At 39.9% G+C, this 12,807-nt stretch overlaps 1 protein-coding gene across 2 annotated transcripts in view; it reads right to left on the reverse strand.

Moving 5' to 3' along the window:
- The window catches only part of NALCN (sodium leak channel, non-selective), a 258,985-nt gene that overhangs the window by 204,591 nt on the left and 41,587 nt on the right, over window positions 1-12,807 (reverse strand). The window contains exon 7 of one of the 2 annotated variants that reach the window (XM_072976491.1): window positions 11,984-12,138. In XM_072976491.1, the coding sequence (XP_072832592.1) occupies window positions 11,984-12,138 (155 nt within the window). Of the gene's footprint in view, window positions 1-7,992; window positions 8,350-11,983; window positions 12,139-12,807 lie in introns of those variants that run through there. The other variant, XM_072976492.1, reaches the window with a different exon arrangement.

Raw genomic sequence — 12,807 nt, forward strand, 5'->3', positions numbered from 1 at the left:
ACGCCACGTGGGCTCAGGTATGTCACTTTACATCATGACCTGAGCCTCCTCTTTGGTAAAGTGAGGGTTTTCCCATTATATGTTGCTGTGTACAAACCACCACCAAACATAGTGGATTCAAACAACCACCACTGGGTCATGATTCTGTGGGAAGCAACTGGGCTAGAGTCAAACAGGTGATTCTTCTGCTGGTCTCATCTGGGTCACTCACGGCTGTGGTCTAGCAGGTTATCTGGGGTCACAGAGTCTGAGAAGGCTTCACTCACAAGTTAGGTGGGGCCTGGCTGTTAAGCAGGGCCTCAGACCACAGCTCATCTCTATTTTTATCTAGATTTGTGATAAAATCTAGACTCTCCTTCCCTGAGTAAAAGCTCCTTAAACTCTAAATATGGAATTTGCATTCTTTTTCATTATAGACTATTACAAGATATTGAACATAGGTCCCTGTGCTATACAGTAGGACCTTGCTATTTATCTATTTTATATACAGTAGTTTGTATCTGCAAATCCCAAACTCCCAATTTATTCCTCCACCCCGCCTTCCCTGTGGGTAACTATAAGTTTGTTTTCTATGTCTGTAAATCTGTTTCTGTTTTGTAAATAAGTTCATTTGTGTCATTTTTTAAAATTCCACATATAAGTGATACCATGGTATTTTTCTTTCTCTTTCTGGCTTACCTCACTTAGTATGACAATCTCTAGGTCCATCCATGTTGCTACAAATGGCATTATTTTATTCTTTTTCATTGTGTATATATCCCACGTCTTCTTTATCTAGTCATCTGTTGATGGATTTAGGTTGCTTCCGTGTCTTGGCTATTGTAAACAGCACTGCTATGAACACTAGGGTGCATGTATCTTTTTGAATTAGAGTTTTCTTAGGATATATGTCCAGGAGTGGGATTGTTGGATCATATGGAAACTCTATTTCTAGTTTTTTAAGGAATCTCCATAATGGCTACCTCAAACTACATTCCCATCAGCAGTGTACAAGGGCTCCTTTCTCCCAACACCTTCTCTAGCATTTATTGTTTGTGGACTTTTTAATGATGGCCATTCTGACTGCTGTGAGGGGACATCTCATTGTAGTTTTGATTTGCATTTCTCTGATAATTAATGATATTGAGCATTTTTTTTTCATGTGCCTATTGGCCATCTACATGTCTTCATGGGAGAAATGTTTGCTTAGGTTTTTGCCCATTTTTTATTGGGTTCTTTGTTTCTTTGTTATTGAGTTGTATGAGCTGTTGGTATATTGTGGAAACTAAGCCCTTGTTAGTCACTTTGTTTGCAAATATTTTCTCCCATTCTGTGGTTTGCCTTTTCCTTTTGTTTATAGTTTCCTTCGCTGTGCAAAAGATTATAAGTTTAATTAGGTCCCATTTGTTTATTTTTGCTTTTATTTCTATTGTCTTGGTAGACTTCCTTAGGAAAACATTGCTAAGATTCATGTCATAGAATGTTTTGCCTGTTTTCTTCTAGGAGGTTTACAGTATCTTGTCTTATGTTTAAGTCTTTAAGTCACTTTGAGTTTTTTTTTTATAGTCACTAGTTATTAAATGAAATAATATAACTCCATGCAGAAATACAGATTATTTCTTATTAGACACATGAGAGTAGGAATTGCCTAAGAACTTTCATATGGCTTTATGTTTAGGTAATTCCTGATTACATTAAATTGTCTTTGCTCATTTGCACTTAGATGGAAGGTGAAAGCATCTGAATATTTGCTGAAATTAATATTAGGAAGATTAAGAACTTCTGAACATCTATCTGCTAAATCCTAGACAGTGATACCTCTTTTTAAAATCATGTCTGCAATTTCTCTTTCCACTCTCTTTCTTCCTAATATCCTGAATAATATGTGCGTATCTAATTTCAGTTTAAGTAAGTCTGACCCTGTCAGAATCTACTGAAACCCTGAGACTTAATTCCTTTGGGAAGCCTCAGGCATACTTGCATGTAACCCGAGGACATTTATGATGACTGGACCCAGGGATAAAACTCTGGCATTTGGCCAAAGGCAATCGTAACTAGTCCTTGTATGGAAGCTTCTTAATTTTTTTCCTTCTATTTAACAAAAATATGTCAAGTCTTCCTTGTCCCACGGTAAAGGAATTCCTTCAGAGAGCAAGTATAGATTTATCACAGATTAAAGTAAGCACTTTTGGTTGAATTCTATTACCCTAGTTTTTTCTCCCCTATGTATTTTCATAAAAATCAATAAGTAATTCCAGTAGCAACACTAAACATAAAGATTAATGCAGGGAAAACAACCCTTTGGTGCTTTTCCACAAAGTATTATAAATCTCAGTTACATATTTTCCAGATTAGTTATTACTGTGTCTTTTTTTGCAATTGGAATAAAAATGTACATTCTGTAACAAATCATAGTTACAGATACATAATAATTTTCTATTTTTTATCCATTTGTAAAGCTTTTATCTGGTATCACATACAGCCACATGAAATATGGCTTAACATCCTTTAAATCTGATGAATCAATTTTTAGCTGCAGCATCAACAAAGTTCAATTTACATCCTATTATGATCTGAATAAAAGTAATTTCCTTTCATCACATTTTATGTCCATATTTAATACCAGATGTAACAAGAGACAAATTGTAAACATAATAGAATGATAATAGAAAAAAACCTAGGGAGGAATTTTAAAGTAAAGCAAATCCTGAATTAAAACTGAAACATTAGACAGTGTAGGTGGATTCACTGTTAATCCTCCTGCGGCAAAACAGAGGGGCAGTGCCAAGCACAGAACACTACGAGTGGTGAAACTAACCACTGATGTTATTTCTCATCTATGTTTAATAAACCTGATTTATGACTCACACGGGGAGCTGAGTCTGTATCTTGCAGCCAGTACTACCCAAAGTCAAATGAGAAAAATACCACAAAAGTAATGGTTAAAATATAATTTCCCTCAGGAAAAAACACCAGTCTAAAATTTCAATACCCATAATAGCTTTCTTCATAAGTGATTTAGGAGCACCTATACAAGAATCTGGCAGGCTGCAGTCCACTCCACTTTGATTTTCTTCATTTTCTTGAAAGGCCAGATTAAAATTCATCATTTCCAGAAAAAACTTAACAAAGGTTATAAGCTATCACCTTAAGTTTGTATTTGCATTCAAGATCCACATTTTAACTCTGTGACACTGATGATCTATGGTTTTTCTACCTAATATTTTAAAGAAGGGTTTCTTAATTTAAGAAAAAGCTTTACAATTTTTTTATTAAAATGACAAATAAATTCAATACTCTTTATGTCATATATCTAATAAATAAATTAGTTAATATGCATTTTCAAAATCAACCTAAATAAAACTATTGGTTAATCTGTGGCATTTAGAAAGCAACTTTAACAGCTGCAAAATAAATGAATAAAATAAAATAGATGAGTTCGAGTATGAAATGCACAGTGTGGGGAATACAGTCAATAATGATGTGATATCTTTGTATGGTGGCAGATCATAACTAGACCTCTTGTGGTGATCATTTTGAAATGTACAGAAATACTGAATCACTGTGTTGTGTAGCAGGAACTAACATAGTGTTGTAGGTCAAACAAAGAAATTCATAGAAAAAGAGATCAGATTTGTGGTTAGCAGAGGCAGGGGGTGTAGGAAGAGGGAACTGGACAAAGGTAATCCGAAGGTACCAACTTACAGTTATAAGATAAGTAAGTACAAGGGATGTCATGTACAACGTGATAATTAACACTGCTGTACATTATATATGAAAGTTGTTAAGAGAGTAAATCCTAAGAGCTCTCATCACAAGAAAAGAAAAAAAAAAGCAAACTTAAATATTCATATCTCAAAGAGAAAGAGAAAGGAAATTCAAATACACAGGCGAAACTGATACATGTAGCTATAAATTACAGATAGTAAATAGATGTATCATATTAACATTTTGGACTTACTTCAAATAAAGTGAACCTGACTGCAATATAGCAAATAACATAATCTACTGCTTTCAAACTGTTCCCCCTCATCTCCAGTCTATGTGACTACCATCTCATTCTGTATCAAAAGCATAGCTACTCATTTTTGCTGCCACTGCCTCTAATCCTGGCCCAGATGTCCATTGCTCAATAAATTATCTTGTAAAACTGCACTACCTCCCAGGTATATTCTTTGTATACTTAGATTGGTACATGCAACAAACGTGGGTCATGCACCAACTCCCTTGTGAGGCGCTAGATGTAAAGGCAGAGAGCAGCCTGAGCGGTCTTGGTTTGCAGTGGACGTTACTCCTCTTCGCTGTCACCTCTCTGTCCTCAATTTGGGGACCAGAGGAGCAGGCAGGATGTCCGGTGGATTATCCCACTGGAGGACATGTGTCCTCTACCACCCTGAGACCGTAGACGGGATAGGCTGTCCTGACAGACCACAGGGACGGGTGGTCACTGGAGGCCGAGCGCATTGATAAGGCAGAGTCTGCGGCCTGAGAACGCAGCCTTTGACCCCCAGGCACTCGGGGCGGGCCTGGGCTCCCAACTGTGGCCTGTGTGTGACTTTGGGCAAATCAATTCTTTCTCATCTTATTCTCCTCACTTGTCAATCGGGGATAATGACACTTAATGGGTTTATTTTGAGGCTGAAAAGCACAATGGATGGAAAACCTTTTGCCTGGAGCCAGGCACATACTCAGCAGTCGACAAATGATAGCAGTCCTCGTCATAAGTAATGACAGTAATTATAATAATAAAGACTGTCTATTGGACAATTAGTCACCATAAGAACATGGTGTTTATTATTTCCTGGCTTTATCTTTGATTATCGAGCAGCCTGAATAAGGAAAATAGTCCACTATATACAGTCCATGTAGCATTAAAAGCATGTATCATTTAAATGTCTTTTCTATTAGTTATTTTCTGAATGTCCCGTGTATCAGTTGACCTTACTTAAGGACTTCCTTTACCCGATGTCAATTGTTTCCATCAGGTTTAGATTATTCTGAATTTTTAAAAATGGGGCTTTTGTCACTTGTTCTTACGATTCTGAAGATGAACAGCAACAACAACAACAAAATGCCTGATAGCTATTTAGTTCCTAAGTGACCTCCCAGGGTGAATTTTATCATTTAATGACATTCATTAGGTTGTTTTATCAAAAAGGAACATGTTTTGAGTTTTTACCTGACTATACAGTGAATGGAGAGTTAAAAACTACCACCTGAATAGCTCTACACCCAATTTCTTACCTTCTTATTGAAAGATCATGACAAGTAAGTTGCCAGTTTCATGGCATTTGCTGTGATTTCCTTCCCACATGTGGTAGATTTATTGTGGCTTTTTTCCCTAACTGGTACATCCCGTGTATTTGGACAGTTGTCCCCTCCGCCGGCATCTTACCAAAAGTGACACGAGACTTCTACTACAAAATTAAGAACACAACTAAACTTTGCAAGGTAGTTTTCTGAGTTTCCTTCTGAGTTAAACACTGCTCTGAAAGGTAAAATGGGCTGGGGAAGACAGTAAGTCATAGTGCGAGTCTGCAAATCATGAGCCCAGAGTTTGGCCCTGCCTCTGTGACGAGTTCTCTGGAACTCTCATCTCACTCCCCCTGATGCTCAGTCTTCCCACGTGGGACTGCCTCACCTTTTCCAGCTCAAAATTCCTCTCATTTCACGTTCAGTGCTATCACAGAAAATTGCACTGTCTCCAATTGTACGCCCCGTATGTTGAAAAGCATGTGGTAACACAGAGGAGGGGACAGGCTGAAAAGAGGATGAGTACTCAGAAAATGGAAGCGGGGATGTTTCCTAAATTGACTAAAGCAGTGTGATTTGTTTGGTTTCACATCTATGGTGTGGGTTTTTTGGGGTGTCATGTGTCCTCAAACCTTTACACAGCATGCTGACTCCCCACCTCCCCGTACTCACTTCAATCACGGAAACAGTGTCTGCTAAACAGATTTTATGATCCTCAAATATGTCTTTTCGATAATGTATATTCCTCAGCAGGCCTAGATCACGGGAGTGCGGGATGTCTTAGGCACAGAGGCTAACATCTTAGAGAGGATGTGTGTGTTGAGGTCCTTTAGAAGGAGCCATGGGAAAGGTGCCGTGAAACGGTGACGCAGAGGTACAGAGATGGTAGAGAGGCACAGAGAAGCAACCAGCATCTCAGTCACCATCTGACTCGGGGACCTAGGGGAGGACTGAGCACTGCAGACAGAGCAGGAAGCAGCGCCGCTGTGGCTTTGGCTCGGTGCCCCGCCGGGCACTCTGCTTAGGTCTGCAGAAGGAGCGCCCGCTGAAAAGTTGCTAAAGACAGGAGTGGCTCGAATCCAGGGTCCCAAATTCAGACATACAGGGATCAATCAAACTGCAAAGGGAGGCTTAATGAAACGAGAAAATTTCACGGCACAAGCTAAATAGGGATAAGATTCTAAAGAGACAGTTAAAGCCCAAGAGTGAGGATAGTGTCCAGAGTGGCAAGAGAGGAAACACTGATGAAAGAAGACTAAACACCACAAATACTGGCCTCTGTACATTGATTAGAAAGCAGTGAAATCTGAGATACTAGTTCACAGAGGCATGGTGCAAAGTTAAGAACACCCCTTGTCCCTGGTCCCCTCCTTTGCTGTAAGATCCTGAAAACCCTGAGAAGCAAACTGGTGCAAGGAAGAGGGGATAATACCAGACATCAAGCTGTCAATCTGAGAGCATCTACATCCTCCCTCCTTAAAGCTGTCACTTTTTCTCAAATAACACAGAGATGTATTCCTATTTTACCACTTTATCTCTTAATTTCTAGCTCATCATGGATCTGCTGTGTGTTAGACACTATTCTTCTAATTTTTAAACTATTTTTTAAATTGAAGTGTAGCTGATTTATAATGTTGGGTTAGTTTCTGAAGTACAGCATAGTGATTCAGTTATCCACATGTGTTTTTTCTTTTACATATTCTTTTTCACTACAGGTTATCATAAGGTATTGAATATAGTTCCCTGTGCTATACAGTAAGATCCTGTTTATCTATTTTGTATCTGCTAATCCCAGTCTCCTAATTTATCCCTCCCCTCCTCCTTTCCCCTTTGGCAACCATAAATTGGTTTTCTACTAGACACTATTCTAAGTGTAGTTTCTCAGTTACTTTTCACAACCACCCTGTAAAGTAGGTCCACCACTCATTTCACAGATGAGAAAACTGAAGCAAACGAGGTTAATTCCTTTCCCAAGGTCACCACACCAGTATGCAGGACAGCCATGATCCAAACCCTAAGGCCATTATTTGGAGCTCCGAATTTTTTCAAAAGTAATTTTTGACTATGCATTTTCCTGGCAAGTGTACATATGCCTCGATGATTCAAGTCATATATTGTACAAAACGATCCTTGCTTTTTACTGCTAAGTATAAACATCACCCTCCTCACCCTACCTCCCCCACTGATCATCTCCCTGCTCTGCAGTCAGTCTGTAATATTTCCATCATAGTTTGTAAATCCTGTGGTTGTATTAGCTTTGTTCCCACAGTGAGTAGATGCTAGAGACCAGGCCCATGAGCAGTTAACCTGATTGGCTGAACGACTTCAAGACTTCATGTCAAATAAAGTCTCTGAGTTCTTGCCGCTTCAAAAATAATCAAAGAGTCTGACACATTCTTTCCCTAAGGACAAGGTGAGCACTGTGACATTGTCCTAGAGCTGAATGGTGACATGAAATTCCAGGCCTCTCTCTGATGGCCCCCTTCAGAATGGACGTGATTTTTTCTTTTTTCTTTTTTCTGGATACCCAATGGATGCTTTTCTTAGCTTTGAAATCCAGCATCTTTACTAAGATATGCCTCAGCATTGATTATGTCAATTTATTGAGACAAGTTGTATCCTTTTAATTTGTATAATTAAATCTTCTTCCTCTGCCATTCTTTGAGGAGTTATATGTATCTTGAGTATCATTTTAGTTTTAAATGTACCAAAAGGTACATTTTTATAGATACAGTCCTGATTCTTTTTGATTTTACTCACCTTTGACACTGATTTTTTGAGAACCAGCTATCTGTCACTTCCATGTAGGGGAGGGGGAGGTCGTGTTGTGGAATAGAAGTGAAGATTTCCACAAGTTCTGGGGGTCTGTGTGTATCCGTGTGGCTTCAGCCCAGTGGTTCAGGCTCTGCATGCGGGCTGGAATCATCTGGAGAACTTTCTCAAGCCATTTGCGCCTTCCATCACTCTCTAAGGTTTTGATTTAATTGGTCTGGGAATGATGCTCGGGAACTGGTGAGTTTTGAAAGGCTCCCCAGGTCGTGGTAAGGCAGAGCCAGGTTTGCAAACCTGCAGTCTCTCCCTCGTCCTAGTCAGCGCCGGTCAGCGGTCCGGGGCCCTCACAACGGAGTGTCTGTCCTCTCTCTCCCCCGGCAGCTCCAGAATGAGGGCCTCTCCTTTGTGACGCCACACAGAGGACTCCGCGCTCCTCTGGGAACACTAGTGATTTTACCTTATTATTATTTCCTATAATTTAATTCTGCTGTTGAATTTTTAAACTGAGTGTACAGTGAAGGCTGGTTGTTTTAGAACACCAGCTTTCTGCTGGCTCTGTCTGAGGTCCTCAGTAGCCAGGATCCTTTCAGGAAGTTTTCTGTTCGGAAGACACTGGGCCTCTGATGTTGTGGTTTATAGTTATAGGTTTTTCAGAGTCCTTAAATATGGTAATTGTATTTCTGTCTCTCAGTCTCCTTGATATTTGGATGATTTTAGGGACCAAAAGGTGATTTTATTCTGTAGTCTTACAAAGAGCCCCTTACTTATAATTTTTTTCTACTTAATGACTCTGGCTTTCAATATATTTTAAAAATTGAGTTTTTCAACATCATCAATATTACATTTTAATGAGACATAAAGCTACTAATAAATAAAATTTAATAAATGACTGAAATTCAATGTACTGCATGGTAATTTGGATTAGTAAGAAAAGGAAATGTGCTCCTTTTAAATTAATCATGATTACTTACATATACAGTACATTGGCCAAATTTAAATGTACAATTAAGCACCTAATTATGTTTTAAATTTAGCTGCATGCAGAAAGAGATGATCACATGTGTCTAATAAAACTAACTTCCTTTCCTTTTCCATTTTGAGTGAAACATTATCTTTTGTTTTCATATGAACTTTAAAAATAATCTAAAATACTAGTTTGTGCATCTACATAAATACATAACATCAGGATGTAGTTACCACTTTCAGTCTGAACTACAGCCACCGTGTTACAATTTTTTGATTATCATTCAAAGTCAACATTTCATTATCTAACCATTACTCCTACGATGATGTTGAACTCAATCGTCGTTTGAGAAAAAGCAGCAGACAGACCAAATTAAGCTTGTATAAAAGAGGAAGTCATGAGGAATAATGAGGACTGCCAACAAAAGCAGGCAAATCAGGGGAAAGAACAACAAGAAAACAACTTAATTCTCCATCAGGGCTCCAGATCCTAGCACAAATATGACTGGTCACCAGCAAATTCAAAAGGATGAGTGCTTTGTTCAGTCCGCTAGTAAATATTGACACAGGGTTCGCTACGAGGCAGCCATTGCCCTAGGCCCAGGAGACATGAGGATGAAAAGGCGGGCTTCCTGTTTTCAAGGAGCTTCAATCCTTAGGAGATAAATGTGCAAATAAACAGCAGAGCTACAGTCAAATTACTGCCTCAGTTGGGGGGCTACACCCCCCTCTCAGGGCAATTGCCTCCTGGAACTGGGCGTCCCACCCACACACTTTAGAAGGAGACATTGCAGCTTACATTAGTTGAAGCTGCTGTGAGCCACAGTGAAGACAAATGAAACCGTCTGAATATAATGCAGCAATTGGAGTTGCGGCATAACTGCTGCATTGAAAATGCTCAGGGTGTGATTCAATTTAGCAACGTGATTTTAAAGGACAGGAGGCTCCCAGTGCAAGGGCAGCCTAAGTCCTGAATGTTGGCCACTCTCCGTCCAAGACTGGGGCACACTCAGCCACTAAGAGAAAGAGCAGCAGGCTCTGACCAGCCCTGCATCCCAGTAATGCCCCAGCCCTCAGGACTTCTGGGGCAGGCTCCACATAAAGATGCTTCTGCACTTATGAGGCAGGGGGAAGGATGGAAGACTGGTTCCCGAGCCAGATAAGTATAAGAGAGGACAGCAAATTAAAATGCTTCACATCTTTTGGTTTCTAAATTTTTGTGAACCAGAAAACAATATCATTGGCCAAAAGAGCTGGAAGACTGCCTGTCTAACTGCAGTGCTTGGAATTCACTATGAGGAAATACGAAAAGATGAGAATGAAATTTAGGAATGTTATAATGCAAAATTCACTCTTTAAAAATGCCAATTATGCATGGTTTTTTTCAGCCCAGCTTCAGTACTATATTCTATCCAAAGACTTGTGGTTTAGTTCATACGTCTGGAAAGTATTCCCCAATCAATGCAAGATCTTCACATAGCCTTTCTGAAATTCAAACACTTAGCCCAGGGTTCATAACGCCATCCTGTGTAACACAGCCCGGAGCTGCTAGGACTGAAGGCCAGGGTGGGAATAGGATCTATCGGCCACTTTTTTGGATGTGTGACGGTTGGTGGGCGGAGCCTGAAGCAGCTGCCCTCCAGACTGACAGGGGCTGATGCCCTCTTGTCTGGCTGTGGCATCCCCACTGTACAGCTGGCCCACTGAGGCGTGAAACCACACCAAAAGCCAGGTTAAAAATAAACACATTTGGCTTCCAAAAGAGCCCAACCACCACCCTGTTATACACTGAGAGATGTTCCTCTTAGGCCTTGGGTAAAAGTGTCTAGAACTCAAAGGTAATACCTGGGCCTTGAAACTTTAAGAACGATTTTTTTTTTTCAAATGATTCCAACAATTCCACTATGGACTGAATGTTTGTAACCACTTTCCCACCCTCTACGACTCGTATTTTGAAGTCTTATCCCCCAGTGTGATGTATTAGGAGCTGGGGCCTTTAGAAGGTGATCTGGTCTAGATGAGGCCATGAGGGTGGAGTTCTTATGATGAGATTAGTGACCTTATAAGAAGAGACCAGGGAGCTTTCCCTCTCTCTCCCTCCCCTACAACCCACCACATAAGGACATAGAGAACAGACAGCCCTCTGCAAGCCAGGGGGAGGGGCCTCCCCAGAGTCAACCATGCTGCGCCCCGATCTCAGCCCTCCAACCTCCAGCTGGTGAGAAGTACATTTATGTTACTTATGCCGCCCAGTCTGTGGTATTTTGTCACAACAGCCTGAGCTGACTAAGACAAATTCGCAAAGCACAAAATAATTGTTAAGAATTCCATGGCTTTTTGCTTCAATAATGAAATCTCTGCAACTTAAATGGAATTATAACAAATGCAATGATATCAACTAAGTGGCAGATGCTAAGTTCTTCCATTACTGTATGTGGCGGCACATTTCGGGACTCCACAGGACAAGCCACAAGTAAATGGACACTCTTGAGCAGAACGTATTCACATACAAGCATTTCCCATGCCTCTGTTGTGTAGCTGATGCATATTCGTTGTATTTCATTAGCTGTCTTCTGTTCCAGAATCACTTTTCAGCTCTCATGCAATCATCAGTGTCAAGTATTCTGGCTATTTAAGACTTACCTTGTCTACTAGGGTGGAGTTAAATGTGGAAGGAAACCAACTATTGTTGACTCAAGGGGTTCTTTGTAACAACTCCTGAACCTTGCCCCACAAACAAATGCTTTGAAATGCTCTAATTAAGAATCAGAATAGTCTGAAATGAGAAATATTTAACTTTGTACAGATATTACCAACTATACACAGACACAGGCTGTATGTTACAGTCCGTAAGGTAGAATATATTACAATACAGGGATGTAGTTAGGATCTGCTGTTGTGTTTCTTAAATACTATAGACGGTCTGAAAATAAAATATCAATTATACAACTATTTTCTCCATTTCATACACATTGTAAAATAGAAACTGAAAATGGGTTTTATCAGTAAGACAGACCTATCTCATTAAAGCCACTGTAGCCCAGCTCTTGCCTGCTAAGTCCCAGATCTTCAAGGTCCATGCACTTAAACCCTGGGGGGCACTGGTAGCCTTCTTCCAGCTCAGGGGAGCAGTGCGTATCCGGGATGGCTAAACTATTCCAGGTTACGTTTCTGTGAACAAAATAGAAAAGGGTCAGACAATTTCAACAGTTGTAAGTGTTGATTGCAATGAATAATGTAATCACTCTTCATTAATAACTGTTGCATATGGACACAGATTTAAGATTCCCGATTCATGAATGGTACTCATGATATTAATGATGTACTGAACATTCTCAAATGATGCCTGATTCACCCGCACAGCAGCTCTTTATAAGAATATTACCACTGTAGTTTATCATTAAAGACCAAGGCCTAGATAAGCGAAGGGAGGAATCTTTCTGTCGATTTGTGAGGAATGTGAACTTGTCTGGGGATTCCCTGTCATCCACAAATCCTTCTCCTACTGTGGCCACTGCTAAGCGACAGTAAGTAATGGCAGTCATTTTCCACATGGTACAAAAGTACCGTATGTGAGTCTCATAAATAATGCTTGGTCTTCTTCTGTGTCACATGTGCAGTTTAGAAAGAAAATCAGATAAGTAAGGTGATATGGAGGGAACAGAAGGCACCGCATTGCAAAGAGAGAGATTATGGGGTGATTTAGTGACGGCCCCAGGAAAATTAAGGTTTTTTTTTAGGTGGATGATGATATAATCCTACTTCATCTCTCTGGAGAACAAACTGGAGATGAAGTTGATGTCAAAGGGCTTAGACACGTAACGGCTTTTTTGGTAGAGA

This window comes from Vicugna pacos, chromosome 14, assembly GCF_048564905.1.
Source record: "Vicugna pacos chromosome 14, VicPac4, whole genome shotgun sequence".
NCBI lineage: Eukaryota > Metazoa > Chordata > Mammalia > Artiodactyla > Camelidae > Vicugna > Vicugna pacos.